The 23,747-nt window shown below is 39.2% G+C and overlaps 1 protein-coding gene across 2 annotated transcripts in view; it reads right to left on the bottom strand.

The window, feature by feature from the left end:
• GRIK2 (glutamate ionotropic receptor kainate type subunit 2) overlaps positions 1 to 20,906 on the bottom strand; it is a 925,501-nt gene extending 904,595 nt beyond the window's left edge. Inside the window, exons 1-2 of one of the 2 annotated variants that reach the window (XM_075597530.1) lie at positions 20,782 to 20,906; positions 15,744 to 16,148 (exon numbers count right to left, since the gene is read on the bottom strand). In XM_075597530.1, the coding sequence (XP_075453645.1) occupies positions 15,744 to 15,873 (130 nt within the window). In that variant the 5' untranslated portion in view covers positions 15,874 to 16,148; positions 20,782 to 20,906. Of the gene's footprint in view, positions 1 to 15,743; positions 16,387 to 20,781 lie in introns of those variants that run through there. The other variant, XM_075597529.1, reaches the window with a different exon arrangement.
• Between the last annotated feature and the right edge of the window lie 2,841 nt (positions 20,907 to 23,747).

The following is a 23,747-nucleotide window of genomic DNA, read 5'->3' as shown; positions in this document are numbered from 1 at the left end:
AAGATATACAGCAGATATACCACTGGTTTTCAACCCTTTTTTGTTAAGGAACCCTATGATTATATTGTGAAATTATGCGGTACACCAACCTTCTCTAACAGCGTCTGAGATCAGACACATTGTAAGGAACCCCAACCCTCACTAATACTGTGTCTGAGATCAGATGCATTGTAAGGCACTCCAACCCTCTATAATAGCGTCTGAGATCAGATTCATTGTAAGGAATACTGACCCTCTCTAATAGGACGACTGAGATCAGATAAATTGTAAGGATCCCAAAACCTCTCTAATAGCACGTCTGAGATCAGATGCATTGTAAAAAAAAAAAACAACCCTATCTAATAGCCTTAGGCGTATTTCCCACAAGGCTGACTAGGCTATAGCAGCAATTTTTGGGGGGCGGCAATGTGTGTGTTGAGAGGGAGATTTACTTTCTCTGGTGTGACCCCCCTCCTGAAGCATAGTGTTGACATGGAGACCCGACGTTAAATGACGTCACAACGTCACATAACAACGCATTCCCATGCCAATGCGGTGTCACATGACGCCACGGAGGAGGGCTGCCCCTGAGCCTAGAGGCAGCAAAAAGGTAAGTCCACCTCTGCTAGTTGCATGTCTGTGATCAGATGCATTGTACATTTTTCTGTATTTTGTACAATTTTCTGATTAACCCAATGGTTTCTAGGAACCCCGGTTGAAAAATTACAGATATACAGTAGAATGAAGAGCGGATGTCGTATTCCCTGCGTGATATCTTTAAGGGAACAACGATGTAAAAAACACACTCAGCATTACAAAATAATAAAATCCACTACACATCTTCTTCTAGATGTTTACATTAAAATGCAAGTACTATCATGGAATCTACAGTATGACAAGTTCAATGACTGATTCTAAATTAAAAACAGAACACAGCACTATTAAGTATTTAATACCTAAACCCTGATATTCTAGCCTGTATACATATATCTGTATTCTCACATTATACATTCATAAATGTATTTATTCATTTTAATTTCACCAAAATTTAATTATTTTTATCATCCAGTTATTAATATCACAAATAGCTTGTAGTTTTGCACTGGTCATGTTTATTAGAATTTCTACTTAAATACATTGTAAGGCAAAATTGATTTTTTTTCCTGTGGTGTTTGCCAGTCTCATCAAATGTACAATGGGGCAAAATTAAAATTATCCAAATTCTAATTATACAGTTTTTAATACAAATTTTAGCATAACCTAGCGGACAACCCTGTTTGTGTTGTAATGTATTGCTGAGCCAGGGGACTAGTTGTTTTTGTACATTACTTTATTTGTTATTTTTGTGCATTGTATTATTTGCTTCTGCCTTTATTGCACCAATGATAACCATGTGTGACTTTGTTGAAGAGCTCAACCCTGAAAAGTTGGCTTTTAAAAATAATAATAATAATAGATGTCTTAAATGTTTTAATACTATCCCATCTTCTTAAGTTTCTCTTATTTCATGATTACATTTAGACTTTTCACACACAATTCATAATTATTTATTTGTACATAATGGTGAGGCAACAGATTAGGGTCTATGCATCAACATGGAGGACTATGTTTTGACGCACTGCTCTATTTTTATTTAAGACATTTTTTCCCAATAAAAAAATAGCTAAATTATGTAGTTTATAGGTCTCTCAATACATGTATGTCAAGCAGTGAATATGAAATGGAAATGATGAGATGCCATTCAGGCTGTAGCCATTCAGGTATGTAACATTCAGTCCTTTACATACAAGCAAAATTGAAATGCTTCCTGTATGTCATGCCTGTGGATAGAATTTTTCTCATGATGCATATTATTAGTTCTATTGTACTATATAAGGGTTTTTGACACAATGCAAACCCAAACAAAAGAGTAAGGGGAACGCACTCAAATGTAACGCAATATAATGCTGAAAGTTTTACAAATGTAGAATAGAGGTGCAAACGTATCCAGCAGGGAGATACAATTTATGTTAAAGTTAACAAAAATATAAAAGGGCTTAGTCTACTCCCACCACTGGAAAATATCCATTAGTTAAGCTACCTCTTATTTTTCCATATGTAGCCTCATTATATAACCCTAAAATAAATATAAAAGTTTTGTATTTATAAAATAGTATGTGTTCTTTATACTAATATATGTAAACGTCTGAAATAATTGTTGTATATGCTAATGTTTTCATTGAATTTTACTACTGATATGCATTTTTTACATTATATAAATCAATTAGGTATAAAAAAAGAATATACCGAAATACATACAATTACATGATGGTAAGCAAAATATGTAAAGACCATGTAACACATTGACCAAGTATTGCTAATCCCTAAAGAACCTTATAGCTCATTCAATTGAATGAACCATGAAGTGCCTTACTGGTTATCCGTCCTTAACAAAAAGGCCCAATATGTCAGACATACCCCAATGTCTAATATTTTGAGAGATAAGTCCCTTCATAATATTAACAATAAAACATAAGATACTTCATAGGCCTGTATATTTCTCCTTCAAAAAGCAAGAACATTATACCAGTGGGTCCTTGTGGTCATAAGTGCAAAGTATGAATCCACAGAAGATAGAAATAGTTATTATTTGCTCTTGAATATACAGTTATGGGATACCCTAGCCATAACGTCTTCCCCTTAATTGTCTGGCAACGAGTGAAAGGTCCAACTGGTACCTGCTCCTCTATATTACAGATGTACTGTAGCACACTATATTTCACCCGATAACTGAATGCATTGCGGTAATGCTGGCACGTTATTTATCAGTAATGCTATGGAAAACAATGGTTAAGGATATAACACATGTTATTAAAGATGCTATTTTGTGCTTTAACTCACTGTCTCTGTACAACATATATTTGGGCGCCATTGAACCCAAATCTTCGATTGATAAATTGTACACATATACATAGAACGGCTTGCGACATCACTTTACCTGAATTTCAGACAAACACTATGGTCCATATTTGATAATAAGTAGTACACTATTAGATCTTTAATGCTGGAAGATTACTTTTGGCTGGTTCAAGTGAACTGAATGTAAGGAATCTTCAAAGGCTGGAAGGTGTATTATGGCAAAGCATAACCTAATAAATATGACCCTATATTTATGTTTGCCTTTTCCCCATTCTTTATATGTTATTTTTGTTGAATTGTGTTATCTAACACCTTTTGATTAGTGAATTTGTTGTAATTATGCCACTAACATTTTCAGACGTTTTACTATTGGTTTGGACATAATTTTAATTCTCTATTCATTTGATATGTCTTCACCTTTTAAATAGTTTGAAGTAACAGCACCAAACCATATCTGAATTAAAAGTCCCAAGTATTAGTGACACTCCTTTTCTATTACTCACTGCATAGAACCTAATTTGTCACTCAGATTACAAGAGTTACTTGTGGTTCTCTAGTTACTTTATTATTTCAAGGATAGTCAAAATATACAGTGTGTGTGTGTGTGTGTGTGTGTGTGTGTGTGTGTGTGTGTGTGTGTGTGTGTGTGTGTGTGTGTGTGTGTGTGTGTGTGTGATATTATATATATAACATATATATATATATATACATATATATACAGTGTTCGACAATTAAGGATAACCACACGCCCGTGGCAAGTGGATTTAGGCCGCTAGCGAATGGATTTAGGCCGCTGCTGCGGCTCTATGAATTCCACTGCTCTCGCCAATTTTTTATTTTTTTTAAATAAATAAGTAATCCCCCTCCCTGATTGGCCTGACGCGGGAAGAGGGCCGTCTGGCAGCTCTGGGTCAGCCCCAACCCCCCCTGCCCCCCTGCTTGCTGCCCGGGGCAGGAGGTAGGCTGGGGGGGTGCCATGGCTGCTGCTGACCAGGCGCCTTCCCCTCCGTCCCACGCTCTGTTAATGGGAGCAGGGAAGCAGGCTGGCAGCAGCCTACGCATGCGCACGCGGACGCGGACGTGGGAGGTAGGCTGGGGGGGTCCCGTGGCTGCTGCTGCCCAGGCGCTTCCCCTCCATCCCACGCTCTGGTAATGGGAGCGGGGAAGCAGGCTGGGGGTGGGAGGTAGGCTGGGGGGGTCCCGCGGCTGTGCATGCGCATGTGGACGCGCACGTTTCTCATGGGGAGGTTGGTGTTGCCGTGCGGCTGTAATCCGCTGGCCCCGATCCTCCCGCCTGGCTGCCCGACCCCCGCCTGCTTGTCTAGTTGCCCGACCTCCCCGCCTGGCTGCCCGACCCTCAGCTGGTATGTGGAGGACAAGGCCTGGATGAACAGGTGGGTCACCTCCCTTTCAATGAATACCCACCCAGTGTGTGTGTCTCTGTGTGTGTGTCTCTGTGTGTGGGAGAGTGTGTGTGTATGTGTGTGTGTGTGTGTGTGTGTGTGTGTGTGTGTGTGTGTGTGTGTGTGTGTGTGTGTGTGTGTGTAGGATACCAGAATACCAGAAGTGTCACCCAATCACCCCCCCACCCCATCACCCCCCCATCACCCCATCACCCCACCACCCCCACCAACCCACCCCCCACCCATCCACCCATCACCCCCCCACCCCATCACCCCCCCACCCCATCACCCCTCACCCCCCCACAACATCATCACCACACCCCATCACTCCATCAACCCCCACCCCATCACCCACCCTCCCCATAACCCCATCACCATCCCATCACCACCCCATCCCATCACCCCATCACCCCACCTCCCCATCACCCCACCCCTCCATTACCCCACCCTTCCACCCCCCACCCCATCACCCCATCACCCCACACCCCCATCCCCCCACACCCCCACCCGAATCACCCAACACCCCCACCCAATCACCCCAACCCAATCACCCCACACCCCACCAATCACCCCCACCCAATCACAACACCCCCACCCAATCACACCACCCCCACCCAATCACCCCACCCCCCACCCAATCACCCCACCCCCCCCAATCACCCCGTCACCCAATTACCCTGTCACCCAATCACCCCGTCACCCAATCACCCCGTCACCCCACCCAATCACCCCGTCACCCCACCCAATCGACCCGTCACCCCACCCAATCGACCCGTCACCCCACCCAATCGACCCGTCACCCCACCGCAATCGACCCACCAGTCTCTCGTCCTCTGTCTCTCTCGCCCTCTGTCTCTCTCACCCTCTCTCTCTCTCTCTCTCTCTCTCTCTCTCTCTCTCTCACCCTCTCTCTCTCTCTCTCACCTCACTCTCTCTCTCACCCTCTCTCTCTCACCCTCTCTCTCTCACCCTCTCTCTCTCACCCTCTCTCACCTTCTCTCTCTCACCCTCTCTCACCCTACTCTCTCTCTCTCTCTCTCTCTCTCTCTCACCTTGTCACCCTGTCACCCTCTCTCTCCCTGTCACCCTCTCTCTCCCTCTCTCACCCTCTCTCTCCCCCTCTCTCTCATCCTCTCTCTCACCCTCTCTCACCCTATCTCTCTCTCACCCTCTCTCTCTCACCCTATCTCTCTCTCACCCTCTCTCACCCTCTATCTCTCTCACCCTATCTCTCTCTCACCCTCTCTCTCTCACCCTCTCTCTCACCCTCTCTCTCACCCTCTCTCACCCCCTCTCTCACCCCCTCTCTCACCCTCTCTCACCCTCTCTCTCATCCTCTCTCACCCTCTCTCTCCCCCTCTCTCTCCTCCTCTCTCTCACCCCCTCTCTCTCTCACCCTCTCTCACCCCCTCTCTCTCACCCCCTCTCTCTCTCACCCCCTCTCACCACCTCTCTCACCCCCTCTCTCACCCTCTCTCACCTCCTCTCTCTCACCCCCCTCTCTCTCACCCCCTCTCCCCCTCTCTCTCTCACTCTCTCCCACCCCTCTCTCTCACCCCCTCTCTCTCACCCCCTCTCTCTCTCACCCCCTCTCACCCCCTCTCTCATCCCTCTCTCACCCTCTCTCTCATCCTCTCTCACCCCCTCTCTCTCACCCCCTCTCTCTCACCCCCTCTCTCTCACCCTCTCTCCCCCCTCTCTCTCACTCTCTCCCACCCCTCTCTCTCACTCTCTCTCACCCCCTCTCTCTCACCATCTCTCTCTCTCACCCCCTCTCTCTCTCTCTCTCACACCACCACTCTCTCTCTCACCCCTCTCACTCTCTCTCTCTCTCTCTCTCCCCCCCCCTCTCTCTCTCTCACCCCCTCTCTGTGTCTGTCTAACACTCTGTTTCTGGATCTCTTATTAACCCTATATTTCTTAACTGCCCTATACTACACTGAAATAACCTATACTACTTTCTTCCAGATCTGACTCAAGCTTCACACGGAAGACATCGGAACCCCCCCCCCCTAACCCAGAAGACAGGTAGGGAACACATCCCCTCTAATATATAACATTGCGAGAATGAGGGTACCTGGACATTGAGGGACTGCGGATCAGGTAAGATCCCAGGCGGGATTGCTGCTTTAGATATTGTGAAGCAGGCACGTCCAGACACTGGTTAAGGGGTTCAGGAAACTAGTCATTCACACCTGGCTTTTATTTCTAGATCGACATTTACACACACACACGTAACAAGGACTAATTGTAGTATAATGTAATACAATAAATACATTTATGTCAAAAACGAATGTTGTTCTGGCTAGGAATTAATTAAATGTATTTTATTTATATATTTTATTTTAAAGCGGGGTTGGGGGCGGGACTAGGATTGGGGGCGGGACTAGAGGCGGGGCTGGGGGCGGGACTAGGTGGCGAGTAGATTTTTTGGTTGGGCGAGTAGATTTTTGGGTGATTTGTCGAACACTGTATATTGGGGATATGATTACACAATCTGATCCAGTTGAAAAATACGCCAAAAGCAGTACATGGCTAACACTGAAGCCAGGTTCTTATAAATGTAAAGGGTGTACTAACTGTCAATACATGCAGGTTGGATCCTCATACTGTCACCCACATAGTGGGATAAAGATCAAAATACAACAATTTCTTAACTGTGAGTCCAGATTCGTAATATACTTGATCAAGTGCCCTTGTGGGTTGGTCTATATTGGAAAAACAGTTAGAATGCTAAAAGAACGTATTGCCATACACAGATCAATCATACGCAAAGCATTGTTATCAGATGTTAACGACCAGGAGTTTAAATGCCTTCCAGTAGCCAAACATTTTAGAGATCAAAAACACTCTTTGGCAACCTTTAGATGTATGCCCATTATGCAAGTCCCAGCACCCATACGAGGGGGGGGCAGAAATAGACTCCTACTGCAGAGTGAGGCAAGGCATATTTTTGAATTCCGGACTATGGCTCCGTTTGGCCTTAATGAGGATCTGTATTTGGGATGCTTTTTGTGATGTTCATATTTTACTGTAAAGCTTCTTTTATGTTGGGGTACTTTATGTTCACTGTTTTCCACATGTAGCTTGGTTGGGTATATGTTATACACACGTTAATAATTTTTCTTTTGGTGGCACATTTATTGGGTCCGGAGATGATGTTAGTGTGTCACATATTGTGATACAATTTGCAGATGACATGAGAGCACTTTAAAGGACATGTAGAGCTTGTGAATATTAACTACAAATAACAAATGAAACGAGTTGTGCTATATGTATATATATTTATTGTAGGCGTTTCCCCTATGCCCCATAGTTAGTATGTGCATAGTATCAAGCTTATATGTTCATGTGTTCTGTATAATAGTTTTTTTACATATATCATTCATGTTTTTGCATACCTTGTTCAAATGGATGATCTGGATTATTTCTAGTATTTTGTGCCACTATAAGCTTATGTGGTGTTTATGTACATATGTCTTTTTTGTGCCCCGTGGTCCTGCAGCTCCACCAGGACTTTATATCCATTATTAATTATTCTTTGGACACTATTCAAGGTGTCAGTTCTTAGCTTGCCTTGGACTTCACCCACAGGGTATCATAGCGCAGTGTGCGCATGCACAGTACATACTGGGCAGAAGTGTCATTCATTCGTGAGTACACTGGCCCTTTAAGGCGCTAGTGAGCATGCCTACCAGAAATCGGAGTGTTTAGACTACTATATGCCGAGCCTACACAGGTGTGCCTAGATGTGGCAGCATGTGTTGAGTGTTTGTGGGCAATGCAGAGCCTAGCAGACGACTGTAGTAGGTGCACTACGAGTGAGTGAGTAGCGCTCGCGTCGCACATGTGCAAAGAGCCCTGGAGGGATAGAATGATCCTTGTGGGCACCCTTACTGCATAGCAGGCAATTTTGATAATAAACAAGATGGTGGTGCGTTCCAGCACAGGGCTGCGGTCCAAAACGGACATTATCACATGTTTTTCGTGGTTTTTTTCTTTCTGCACACAGGTGAGCATGATTATTTTTTAATTATGGTTTGATAGATGTGGGTATATTAAGTTGGTTCACTAGCATTTACACACTGCACGTCCCTGAGGAAGGTCACACTTTGATGACCGAAACGCTGGATGCAGTGCCATGTATTTATCTTGAATACAATATCTCTGGATTTCCCTGGCTGTGTGCTGTGTCGTTTTTTTCCCGGACCCCCATCTGGTAAAATCAATCTGTATATATATATATATATATATATATATATATCTATCTATATATATATATATATATATATATATATATATATATATATAATATATATATATACACACACACACACACACACACACACACACACACACACACACACACACACACACACACACACACACACACACACACACACACACACACAACACACACACACACTCACACACACTTTACTCAAACCCTAGAGACTGAAGAAGACACAGCACATCTAGGTAAGTGGCCGAAAATAATATGTTTGAACAAAAACAGAAATTCCTACGTTTTAGTTCCTTAGTAGAACCAAAAATATTGGAATTTCTATTTTTGTGCAAATATACTTATTTTTGACAACTAACCTGGATGTGCTGTGTCTTCTTCTCTGGTCTTTTGGGTTTGGATGAAGTATATTTCTTTTATCTACCTCCTACAGTATGACATGAGCAATTTCTCACTGTGATATGCCATTACTTAGTTTGCTAAGGTGTTAAGATATGCTTAAGGACAATGGAGTAATGGAGTATGAAAAAAAAATATTATATATACTGTATATATATATATATATATATATATATATATCTACAGGACTGTGCCTGTTCATACAATACATCTTTTTGGACTTTACAACAAGTGCTGTCCTCTTCTTTGCTGCGTGGTCCTGGGTCTGATGGTCTGCCTGGTAAGGAGTTCTGTTTGGAATATTTTTACCTATGGGACAAGCACCCCACTTACCCATTTATGTGAGTGCCATCTGGTTCAGTGGTTCAGCAGTGGAAGTGCTGGGAGCTGGGTGATGATAATGGTGAAAGGCAGGGTTGCAGACCTGTCTAAAGACATGCAAATGAGCATACACTAATATTTCCATTTGCTACTGTATATGCTTTGCTGTGGAGGGTTTTTGTCACTTTTTTTACCCACCATAACTTAACTAAGTATATATATATATACACACACATATATATATATATATATATATATATATATATATATATATATATATATATATATATATATATATATATATATATATATATTTCATTTTAAATTAATTTAAAAGGAAACAGCTGAAAAAAGATTTTGGATCTATCATAACTCCAGCCTCTGAGCAACATTAATGCTCACACTTCAAATTAGTTGACATTCTGCAATAGCTTCCCTCTTACTATTTTCACAATATTCATCTAGTCTACTTAGTCTATAAACTCACCATTCAATAGTCTAGGAAATTAACCTCTCTATAACATGTTTTGATGCAGAGTCCCTCTTCCTTTAGCATTGCAGTAAACTCTGAGGAAATTATAGTTCTGGTCTAAAAATCCATGCTATATTGATCCCTCAAAATGTACAACAGAATTAAAATCATTTACAGCAACAGGATTCTTCTGATGTCCCAGAGCATTTGCAAGAAGATCACTAAAATAGTTATATTAAAAAGTATGACTGACTTAATAATATGTTGTAGTTTTTATCCAGGAAAGAGAAGACAAAACTAGTACAACACATGGCTTCTGGCATAAGATCCAGGTTACTAGTATATTCATGCAGAGAAAGAAATAGCCAAGGAGGTTTAAAACCCATAAAAGAATATGAAACATTCTATAGTATGTCTCTTAGTTACCTAAGAATTAAGATCATCTTTATAGTATATGCCCTGTATTCCCTGAAATATATCCTAATGGTATCTTTACAATTCTAAATGTTCCTGAACCTTGGCACAAGAAAACTACCTATGTGTAATGTGTATTAGAAGGAGAAAAGATAATTCCCTCCCTCATGTTTGGTGTTTCTACAAAGTTTTGCTAAATAACACAAGTTATATTAACATGTAGGGTTTTTGTCATTCACTGAGCCTTTTGACCTCTAAAGCATTTCAACCATAGATCTGAAATTGTTGTTACACATAGCAAGAGAGTTTTCAAATAGTTGAAAATAGCATTAGTTTATGCATTTTGTATTTTGTTGCCATTCTTGCAAACGGGATCCCATAGTTAAAAGCATTACATTAATATATGCATATTTTCTACAGACATAAAACAAGAACATAATTGAGTTATATTAATATTACCTAATACGTTTGTACTATTATGTTTTTGCTTGTTGTTATTAAATCCCTTCTGTTTTAAAAATTCAGTGCTGGAGGGATCTTACTGAACCTACATTTAATCTTGATAATGTAATAATGAGTCTTTTAAAGTGATAATTTTAATTCCCATATCTACAGCAATAAAGATTGTATACAGCTAATCCGGTTTGCCCTTTCAATTAAATTTGTTCAGCGTGTTCTATGTAGTCAGCACCTGAATGGACCATTAAAATTCTTGGTTTGTAAGAGTTGTATGCAGTCACTGTTGTTTTTAAATTCCATTAAATCCAAATAGTCTTTATCACCCCATGACCACTGTGACTTCAATCAGCCAATTTAATTACCTTACAAAATTGTCAGTAGAAAACGCAAAGAAAAACAGGAAGGGATATGACGTTATCAAATTGAAATCTTCCTCTCTGGTGTTTAATCTGAATCAGTCAATAAAAATGCTCCTCATCACCTTCCTTCAAGGGATATTCAACCTCACGTTTCTCTCAAGGTCCCCCCCCCCCCTTTATTTTATGTGGTGAAAGTTTTTTGACCTCGTCAACAGCATATAAACATACAAGATATAAACTAGCCTTTGTTTTATTACTTATTGTCAATTTCATTTAACCTGTTCATTACTGATTAGATGGGAAGTTGTATAGATGCATGGAAACTCTGCACTTGTTAACAGAGGATCATTTAACAATTATCTAAACTCTTACAAACTCTAAATAGTTCAGAATGACCTTGACATCCTGTTATTTGTCATAAAAAGATAGCAAGGTAAGTGTTATAAGTCATATGCCTGCATACTGCGGCAATAAACAATGTACAGAAAGTACAGCTTGGATACAGGTGCATGACTCCTATAAATCAAGTAATTACGCTGGTTGTGTTCAGAATATACCCATTACGGACTCGTGCTTTTCTTGACTGTCATAATTGATAAGCAATAGTCCGCAAAATATTCCAGAGTCACAAATACACCCCCCCCCCAAAGCAATACCATAAATACGATACAGTGTGTGTGTGTGTGTGTGTGTGTGTGTGTGTGTGTGTGTGTGTGTGTGTGTGTGTGTGTGTGTGTGTGTGTGTGTGTGTGTGTGTGTGTGTGTGTGTGTGTGTGTGTGTGTTCACAGAACATCACACATACGTATAGTGTAGGTGCGGGGCTGCTTTGTGTTACAATTACTACATATTAGATAGAACATGGCAAAAGCAGCCAAGACATAATTAGGAGTTTATTCATTAACAGTAAAATCCTTGCAAAAAAAAAAACAAAGAACACCACCTAAATCTTTTTTAACCTATTTATTTTGCTTTAGAAAATATTTTGCTATGTATCTGTTGCATAATAAAAATGTCACTTTAGTCTTAATCTGTATATGTTACCTTTGGCAAGCATTTCATTCATTTTTTCCCCCACACTCATATTACTGTGGATACTCATCTTTCCAGAACTCTTGATTAAAGATTGGGCACGGAATATATCATCCTTACATTTCATTATCTCAGGTTGACCGAGTTTCAGTGGGTCTAACTTCCCAAAACTTTGTGTGTGGGGGGGGGGGGGGGGGGGAGGGGGGTGTTAATGCAGTAGTAGCGAAATGATGTAGCTCTGAGCAGCATGATTTGTACCATAGCTCGATTTAAAACTGTTTCTCTCAGTCATCCAGGGAAAAGCTGTATATTCCATCAGAACAGTCAGTAAAAATAGTAAACTAATATACTGTAATCCGTGCCAGTCATTTTAAAACCCATATTCGCACTGCGGCATGCAAATCATAATCTGGGTTTTTGGGCTCTCATGCTTGGAAAACATGCAGTGACTTTTCTAGACTGAGGTTAGAACTAGTATAGTTTATATACTGAACATAGGCCCAGTAAAATATGTAAACAACTGTGTAACATTAATCAGCTGCAGATGAAGTCGTGTGAACTTTTTATTTGAGCATCCATTGTCCCTGAAGTTGTAAATCCTAAAATCATACACAACTTTTTGAACATTGATGTTAAACATAACACAATTTGTTTTATTTAGTTTCCTAAATTACTTGATGGTTTTTGAAAATAAATGCACCTGGTTATTCATGTACATGCATTTACCTGTAGAGTGATACATGATTCAATTGAGTGCCTTGGAGTTAGGGTATCTGGTGCTGCTGATCTTGGTCCTGAACTGTAGGCTGCATACAGTACACTTACAGTATTGCTTTATTATACTGTGTTGCTCCGTACACTGTCATTTTAAATCAACAGTTCACCGTTGCATTCGCAATCCATGGATATATATATATATATATATATATATATATATATATATATGTATATATATACATACATACAGACACACACACACACACACACACACACACACACATTTTTCTTTATAACATCTCGTAATTGCTGTGCATTTAGTTGAAAAATAATTAGTGAAATACAGTATTGGTTGATATAATTAGTGGAGGGAGAATCATAGGTCAGGGATATGATTATGTGAAGGGCGGATGACATTATGTCTGCAATTAAAACCACTTTTTGAATCCCTTCTCTGCGTTTTAATTTTTTTTTTAAATATCCCACCTTATGTGTGCGGAGTTAGATAAACCCCAATTGTGTCGTTACTAATTCATAGTGATACATTTAATAATAATTAAAAAAATAAATCAAAACTGCTAATGCCAATACACAATAGCAGAAAGAGACTGGAATTGCTGAAGAACTGAGATTGAACTAAAGTACCATGGTTGACTCGCGATTGCAAATCCAAGGGTGCTGAATGCATAGCTGGTGTTTAAAGACTAGCCTGTTGCCATAGTGCTGCAGGCAGAGGCAGGAAATCAACGGCTAGTTGTCTTTCGAAGACACTCTTCATGCATCTCTTGACCTCAGACAAACATCAGGGAGCAGGGGACTGCTTGCTACTTTTGTTATTAATATTGCCTAATCTTCTGTAAAACAAAAATAAATAAATGGCCATTTGTTTGGGGGAAGAGAGCACTGTGGGAAAACATATATCATGATACAATGCAAGAACCGTGATGAGAAAGCGACAACAGAAACCCATCAGTCACGGTCAAAACAAGACAAAATTCTTGTTTAAAACACTTAGTGCTAATAAGCTACTAAGTGTTCCCCTGTGTCATGATAGAAGAAGTTCGCTGCCATCTTTAGCTAAGACATATACCCCCAGCTCTCATGGTTACAGTTATAAAGGTATGGCATTTGTACATGTTGTTTCTAAACGCCTGGACTCATTAGACTTGGGAGAATAGAGAACAATGGTCGGTGCTTTCCCACTTCGTATTGATGAAATGAAGTCATAGAGATCTGCCATTTGTGCAGCGCGGTGATTTATTCTGAGTTGTATAAGGGAACTGATTCTTCTATAGTAAAGGTGACTAACTCCAGTCCTCAAGAGCTACCAACAGGTCAAGTTTTCAGGATATTCCTGCGTCAGCACAGATGGCAGTCTTCGGCAGAGCCACGGATTGAGCCATCTGTGCTGAAGCAGAGATATCCTGAAAACCTAATCTGTTGGTAGTCCTATAGGACTGAAGTTGGCCACCCATGTTCTATAGTCTCTGACCAGAAAAACTACCCCAAAGGGGTAAAAAAAAACAACCCCCTGGAGGTAACTTGAGAGTGACTGCTTTGGCTGCTTTAGATGAGTGACAGTCTGCATTATGCTTGATGTCACTTAATTCTTAGAAACAAGATACTGTATTCAACTGGTTCATTGCTTTCCTTGTAATATGCAGGGCATATAATTCAACGTGCACAGAAATCCATGCAGTTATATATGAACCTGTGTATCTGCTTCCAAAGAAACAGGCATTCCTGAAGATGGTTGCTACTAGCAACATGCCTCAAGCACCACCTCAAACCCAGATGGCGGCAGAAGAAAGTCACACTATGAATTCAGCACACGAGATCAATAGAACAGCCCCGTGTCTCCTGCAACACCACGGGCTTCTATTCTTGCACGCAAATGTCTAGGTCTTTTTTTTCCATTCATGTCACCCATCCTTTTTACGACCATAAATCTGATTGTGAACAATATATCTGATATAATAACTACGTGGGGTTACACTGTCGATTGGTATAGCACAACGGGATAATGAAAAGCTTTCACTTTCTAAATAGGGCACACAAACGACTACATTTGCAGGTCAAATGTATTAGCTACTGTAGGAGACCTAATACTCTCATATTAGATATGATGTATTCTGCGTTTCTTTGTCCTGCCTTTTGGGTTCTCTACCCCTCAACTCCGTTCTACTTTCATAAACTTTGCACATCGCTTAAATACAGCAAAAAGAGAGAGGAGAGAGTTTCCCAGTTCCTGAGTTTACCCTTACAGGTTTCATGCCAGCAAAGTAATTTCATATTTTGGTGTAATATTATTTTCTGGACTGCTTTCTTTTCCCCGGGTCCCTTCTCAAAATCCAGTTCTAGAACATATCAATGTGTACAAAAGTGCACCCCATAAAGTAGAATACTCTTTTTTTTTTTTACTAAGGCATTTATTTATACTTTATTACTTTTTCACAATATTATGAGATTGGAAAGCAAACCTGACACTTGTTATAGCACTCCACATAGTATATGGACATACTCATGTTAATAGAGATGTGTATGAAACAAACACACCATAAACAGCTTTTAGGAAAGTGAAATGTGTATCTATACTTATAAGCTCACGTGAGAGGTGAATATTGACGTTTTAAAGTTACTGCTGAATAATAACTCATGTTCAGGCACACACTAAATAGTTCCTTCCTTCGTTGCGAGAACCAAACCAAAATAAAAAAAAGCAAGAAAGAGTTAGTACATCTAAAAGACATTGAGGGTAAAGGGAAACATATGCTGTAAGTTAATTCTCCTAAGTTACAATAAGCACATGATTAGTTACTATAATATTAATCATTATCACCGGGATGTCACAGTTTCTCTAGTGGACTGCAGAGACAATAACCCGTTTCTGCAGACACAAAAGATACACGAATGTGTTTTCTTTCTGCTTAGAATCACACACAGACCTGGCTGCAATAAACCCACGTAATACATAGTACTACTGGCAGACATGCATGTGTTGTTTTTCTTCATCTCTTTCAATGCATAACAAAGTAAAGGAAATTCTTACCAAATCTTAAAACATGGGTCGTCCCTTGCGAATATCCAATCCAAAACAAGCAAATAATGAATCTTAGGGGGCACCTGAAGAATGAATTAGTTAGAATCGGAGAATTAATCTTCATGGTTTCCATGTACATCCGCGAGGTCTCCTTCCCCCTATTGAGCTTCACGTTCCCCGGTAGGGTAAGAATGAAAGGACATAGACTGATGGCCCTCAGACACAATCACGGCATGGTCACAGAGACAAGAGCGAGGAGGATCCGCTTCCCAAACCCATTAGCAATCCCTGCATGTTCTTCATTCACTGCGCCAAGGAGCAACCTTCAGCTGCAAGGAATGGTGGGACATCCATGTTAGTCAGAGGGGGGAGAATCCTTGAGAAATCCAAACGCATATGTCCATCCCTGGGAGCCTGGAAGGGAAGAAGGGGGAGGGAAGGCAATCAATAGATAATCCAGCTCGAAAAATCGCTGAGCTATCGCAACATAGACTTCCCCTATGTGCAAAAGCGATTTACTGGTAAAAGGGGTTTGCTGTTCTCCCTTTCTGCTGCACTGCTGCACAGCTTCTGACGTGGAGCCAAGATTAAGTGAGAGAAATTGAGATGGCTCCACTCTTTTTAAGGCTGCCAGCCAGACAGCCTTTCCCAATTTGTATTAAGCCACTGATCTGATATCCTCGTGCTGAAAAGCTGCTTGGTTTTATTCATGGCTAGAATTCATTCGTTCCCAGCTAGATTTCTCATCGTATTAGCAAATAGGGTATACAGCGCTTTGAAAATTCAATGCACGAATCCTAATAGGTGGCTAGCACCGTCAACATTGCTTTGCTTTGGAGTTGGGATATATGAAGTTCGAAATGTGACAGTAATTTAAGATATAATGTTATCGCTTATCATAAAGATCCTGTATTCTTTCTCAATTTGTGTAATTTTGAATGCTTGCTAGCTGTTCTCCTTTAAAGTCACAGTAAACCCTCCTTATAGTTTCTATAAACCTTGACTTGACTGTGGAAATGCAGTACCACTTTACAACAGAAAGTTAAACTTTAACACTAAACATTACTGTCATTTTAAGCATCGAGGTAGTTTTACACCAACACAACATAATTTGATATTATTAAGGTAGCACCTCGCATTCAACCGATTCACATTTAAACAGTGGCAACAAGCTTAACAAATGCAGTAAAAATGCAATAGGCAGCCTACATGTAATGTTTTCAGAATTTGAATCCTTTAACTATATGGATGCATTGTTACAACAATTAAATGTTTTTCATAGAGTACAAATGGTATATATTTCATAAAGATAGTGTTTATTTTATATTCCAAATAGAATTTTGATCATTTATGATGATTGTTAATTCACAGGTTTGCAACGCATTCCAGCCATTGCATTGAGGTTTCCTAAGCAGGCGGGCTTGACAGGAAGACCAGACTACCGCACCTGGCTGAAGATACAGTGCAGTAATATAATTATTTTTTTAATCAGCTTTCTTACACCTGATTCCAACCTTTCCATCATCAATATCTAACATATGGGAACAGTTGTGTTCAAACTCTTGTTCTTGCCCATACTAATTAGAGCCGCTAAGGGAAATCCATGAAGTGTGAAGAGATGGTATTTTTGAATTCTAAATATTGTTTGTTTTACATATTAATCAGCATATTGTTATGTTTTATATGTATCAAGACAAAGGAGATTGGCAATACCAAGTGCCTATTTTGATACTATTCAGCATCATTGCACTTTCAAATGGAGGCATAACTGCAGTGTCAAAGTAAGTATCATAAATGGCTAGTTCTGATATCTAGAAGGCAATTCAGTCAAATGATTTGGCTATTGGAGCACTTTGTATAAGAATACTCAGTGCTTAAAGCAAGGATATCTAGCGACTCCTTCAGTTCAAATGTATATCTCTGAAAATATACAGTAAATACTACATATTCTTAAATTAAAATGCTACATATATTTTAATTAACATTATATCTGTACATTTATTGTAACTTTAATAATGATGAAAAAGGCAACTACATATGTTGGAACTAATAAAACGTTGTAGTATATGCTAAAATCAGGCTTAATTGAAATGGAAAAACATCAGATAATTACCATTATAACGTGAAGGCTTCTCTCATATTTACATAAAACAGCAATGCATTATTATTATGTACATCAAGTATAAGTACAAATTGATTCCCCATAGTGTGTGGCACTTTACATTTTGACCAGATATGCGCCGTTTCTCTCAGAATTCGAGTTGTATGCGTCTGAGAATAGACACATGTAAAAAACATGTTATAGCTATATTATAATACACTTACGATGCATGTCAAAATATCCCTAAGGGGAATATATCTTTCACTTGCAAACGATTGATTTATCCAAAGATATCATTCTCTTTTGACCATATTCTATTGTATACTTGTTAGACAGTTTGCTCGACAGGAAAGCAGTTTACTAACCTTAATATGATATCAACATAATCAACATAATGCAGAAAAAGAAGAACAAGGGGTAGAACACAAGAAACGAGAAAGAACGATCTTTCAGGACCAAGGAGAGGGCTGTTTTCCACTTCTGAGCTTTTAGACGTTTACATCACTATCATAAATGTAACCTGAAGCTCAAGCAAAATAACATTTAATCACATTTATTCCTCCTGTGGATAGAACAAACAATTATGTTCGAAGCAATAACTTACAATATTTTCCTTTTTTAATATGTGGACAGGGTATGTGTATATTACCATTTTATGTACCTATAGGCCTGTAATTATTTTCAGTGGAAAGTGTTCCCCTACAGGTGCTGTGGCCATTAAATATTCGACATGCACCATAACTTTTCTATATTTGCTTTAAGGACACCGGGTATAAAAACACTCAAAGTTATCTAAAATGAACTGACATATGTTGGTTTGATTTATTACATCACAGCTCAGAAGGCATTGCTTGCAACTTTTCTTTCCCTTCAGTATTTCAGTAAGCTTATCTAACTATTGATATGTAATGTTGTGACCCTTCCTTTATTGCTTCTATATTGGAGCGTGAAATACATGTGTGACTAAAGCCACTTAATATAGTGACTGCTCTGCATAAGGGAGCCACATATTTAAATATCTGAGATAGAAGGAACGGGTGACAAGGGACCACAAGTAAATCAATAACCAATTCAGTTGAGCTTTTTGTGCATGTTTGTTAATGTCTTCTTTAGTGCACAATATACCACTAAACGTCTCATAAATACTATATTGTACTTCATGTATAGTAACATGCATATATTAGGTATATGTAATTTACATTTACCAAACCTTTGAAGCAAAACATATTTGAGGATGTTAAAAATAGTCAGTAACTTGAGTCAGCATTTTCTGTGCATGTGCCTTTGCCAAAGCGCACATATGTATGTACACACACACACACACACACACACACACACACACACACACAAACACACACACACACACACACACACACACACACACACACACACACACTCATACTGTATACACATACATACACACACAAACACATGGAAGTGGATGGAGCCTTATATCAGAGTTATAGTTGCTGCAGTGGGGAAGAGAGGGATTTTCACAGGTTGTGATACCTTTTAGTGCACCAACAAGAGAGTTCTTCATAGATGGCATACAGGTATACCTCGCTTTAAAACACCATACTACATGTAGAAAAATATATATGTAATGTTTTCAAAGCTTTTTTCACTGTAACGAACTTCATACCTGTTCATCATACATAAAAACACTTCTAGGTGTCCATTAAAATGTATCACAAATCAATATCTGGGTTAACATATCAATTTACCCAAAATAATTAATTAATGTAATTAATGTAATGTGTTGTTTTACACATAACCAAACATACAGTACTCCCTTAGGCCATTATTTATTAAGGCAAAATATGATAAAAAGTTACAATGTACTATGTCCCATTGAAATGAAAATAAGTTACGGTATCATTAGTCACTGAATTTAATATTGGAATATGCTCTTACCTCTACTGTATGACTAAAACATGACTTCACAATTAAAGAAAAATTATGCTACAAAATAGTTTATTTTGAGTCAATAACTAGGGACTTGGGGACTATAGGTTGTTCCCTGCATGAACATGATTTAAGAAAGAATCACACTTCCACTTACAGCAGTTTGCAGACAAAGTTCCCCTACTATGTTTACTTGGTGGCATGATACTAAGTCGCCACAGATGTGACACTATAGGGAGGTCAATTTATAGCTAACCCAGTCTTCCGGATTTTAATACACATGCCAAAATATTAAAGCAATTGTTATTAGCACTTTAAAATGCAGAGAGGCCCTTATCCAACCTACTCCAACAAACCATATCATTTCTGGGATTCCCTATGCTTCCCATTAGCTTAGTTCAGATTTACAACCTCATCTCGGCTGTGTTGATGATTAATGATAATTTAAGATGGTAATTAATTTATAGCTGCTGAGAAATACCGAATCTCAATTAAAGATCCGTGCTTGTGATAGATTTACTGTTTTAGTCAGTTTCATATTTTACTGTGATCGTCCAATGCATTTCCAAAACACAACGATCGCATATGGGGGTATTTTCCAGAAGAAGAAAAAAAGTTTTGTTGTGCAAGGGAATATTCGTATAATGGAAATATTAAAGAAAAACAGTGCACACGGAGACCAAAGAAAGCAGATTGAATCAAGAGAAAAATAGAGGAGCTCCCTTATTATCACAAATGCAAAGTAGCTGTGGAAAAATGAGGAAACCAGTGCTCAGTACTCAGTCTGTTATGACAGCTGAATTAGTGAATAGATTGGCTGAGTCTGGTTAAACAATCAAGAAGTACTTTCACCTGTGCAATGAAAAACTCACAGTGACACAGAAAGAAGGAGGAGTTTGAAGGGCGATCGTCCAGTCCAGCAATTCCCCCCCACATCATTTCCCTGTACACTCCTTAGTTCTCGGTTGGCAGGCTGATTATAAGCAGAAATCCCGAACACATCTTTTATAGTATTTATGATCCCTCTGCGGAAGCTCTTACCTTCTGAAAGTGAGAGTAGAATTGGGTGCCTGGCAGCTTGGAAACTTGTAAACAGGATTGGAGGGAGGGAGACCTTGGCTGGGATCTCAGCAGCGATGGTAGAGCAGAGTGACAGAGGAAGAGGACTAATCTTGAGATTTGAGTGGGGAGACACTCCCCCTTGTGCGAGCGTTTCACTGCACCCAGAAAAGAGTAACACATACAGTACGTTTTCTTCCCAATGATCTTTAGTGCATAATGCAAAAGCACAAAGTACCAACCAGAAAGTGAAACAAGATGGGCGCAACTAGATTAGAAATCCAATCATACTGAAATCAATATTTAAAGCCTTTAAATCAGACAGACATTTTGGAAACGGGAAGCTGTTTAATATGTGTTTTCAATGCATAAGCATAAGATTAATTTGTTACTGCAGTTAACTTCCACAGTATTAATATCAGGGTAGTATGACAGTCAAGAGTTTGGTTCCCATGAAGAGATGGGCTAGATTTGATATTCTATAATCAGTAATCTACCCATCAGAGTTACTGCATGTGAAGAGGGATACTGTACATGCTCTTTTTAAATGTAGCTTACAATTTTCAAATGTATACTTAAGGAGATAGATTGTTTTATTTGTATTTTATGTATGCAACAATGCTAATTTCCCACAAGGAGTCCCGATATTTGTGATGTCATTTGTGACAAAGCCAGTATCAATGTAGAGACGCTGCAGTGAATTGAGATCCTCCACTAATCCTTCCAGGTTCTGCTCCATTGAGAAAATCACTAACTGACCTCTTCTTCTTGTGTGATACATTGCAGCACTCAAGACGGGAAAAGTGTGTGATGTTCCTGAAGAAACAAAGGGGAATTTTGCTTAGTGGTAGTGTTTACTTAAGAAACTTTGTAGTCACACTGCTTATTTTTGCAAACACAAGAGGTTAAGATGCAGATAATACAAATGCCATTATAATTACGTCTGCATGGAATTGATGGAATACTGATAAAATAATCAAGAAAAAAATGTTGGAACTTTTAAGGGAATACAATATACATCTTGGTCCAAATCACAACATACTCAATGAGGAATTTGTGAGAGAGTGCATTCAGGCATTGAAAATGCAATCAGAATGTAAGAAATTGTGGTTTAGTGTGTTATGCCTGCAATATTCAGACAAAGATCGCAAATCCCTAGAAACACTGAGAGAACACATCTACTAATTTTCCCACAGAATAAGCTTAGTGTGAGCTGCTGATGGGGCAACTGAATACAACCAGAATGCCAGGGCAACTCAGAAATTCAGAACACATGAAAGAAACAAGACTGATTTAATTAACTGTTTAGCATAATAGATTGCTTGGAAATCTTAGTGAATAGATTGTAGATACCAAAATCTTACACTTTCCTGTGAATGGTGCTGGTGTATGATGATCATATATACTAACACACACACACACACACACACACACACACACACACACACACACACACACACACACACACACACACACACACACACACACACACACACACACACACACACACACACACACACACACACACACACACACACACACACACCTTCTTTGCATACCCAGTTAATCAACCCCACACTGATGAGACCCATTAAGGTCGAAACAGCTGTCTGTGAGTGGTTTTCTGGGTATGCACCTTAACCCTGGCTGTGCTCAAAGCTGTGACCATGCAGCAAGCTTAATCCTATAGGGAACCATGTTTAAAATGTTTTTTGAAGCAAAAAGTTGCACTGCGTGCTCATTTGCATGTCATTTCCCAGAATCCCTTGCTGCAGTGGAAGTGCTGTATGCTGGGTGATAATGGTGAAAGGTGGGGTTGCAGACCTGCCTAAGACATGCATTTTTATATGTATATATATATATATATATATATTTTTTTTATTTTTTTTTCAGCATGGTCTTTTATTTGTTCCCATTTTGTGATGTGGGGCTGCCAGGTGCATGTAGAGCATTTTAATAGATTGTCTTGCTCAAAGAATCAGAATTCTGGGAATATGAGGATCTGGTCAGTTTCATGTCTCCATTTTCTAGTAAACCTATTGGGGCATTGACCTCTCAATATTTTGATTCTCGGGAAAGAACAAATTAAACACTAATACAATAACCACATATACATTGTTTTTTTTTTTTTATTATTATTGATAAGACCCTTACACCATAAAGAATAACTACATACAAACAATGTCAGGATTAGCAAACCTTTGAATTGGAGATGGTAATCAACTGGATGGTGCAAGACCAGCAGCATCAAACAAACAAAAAATGAAAGTTATGCATAATTTGTGCAGGCATTACCCCACATAATGCAAGTTAATGCACAAAACACTTGCCTTGTCTCCTTAAAGCAGCAATACTACATTCCCACATTTTTTTATTTATTCCTTTCTTATTTTTATATGTAAAGAATGTGTGTGACAATGTAAAACTCTACATTCTTACCTAAGATGGCAATCGTTTGGTGCTCCTTTTATACAGTAAATCTGTCAAAATCCTGATTGTGTGCCTAACATAATTGCTGTTTCAGTCAGTGTACCTCAGCAGTTAAAATGTATCCTTATTTTATTAAGGTAACATCATCTATTCTTACAGTTTACAGCTAAAACTGCTGGGGACATTTGCAACAAAGTATCACAAACAGGAAAGTGTTGCAAAGATCATACACAACTTGGGAAGTGGGCTAAAACCTGCTATACAAATCAAAGAATGCTCAGTATATTAAAACTAATTAAAAATTACATTGAGTTGAATAAAAAAAAACAGTCACTATTATCTTATACAGAAGTGAAGAGGTGAGTCCGGTGCAACAGCAAACAGCCCAATGACGTCAGATCCCGAATTTTGAACACAGTAACTTTACTCTTAATACGTTGCAGCCCAATGGACTGAATGTTGATTGGGATCTAAGATGTTTTTTATGATTGTAATTTTCTGAAGTTCATTTATATATT

This window comes from Ascaphus truei, chromosome 4 (genome assembly GCF_040206685.1).
Source record: "Ascaphus truei isolate aAscTru1 chromosome 4, aAscTru1.hap1, whole genome shotgun sequence".
NCBI classification, from domain to species: domain Eukaryota; kingdom Metazoa; phylum Chordata; class Amphibia; order Anura; family Ascaphidae; genus Ascaphus; species Ascaphus truei.
The sequence above is the reverse complement of the archived record's forward strand: the minus strand, read 5'-3'. Positions and strand labels throughout refer to the sequence as shown.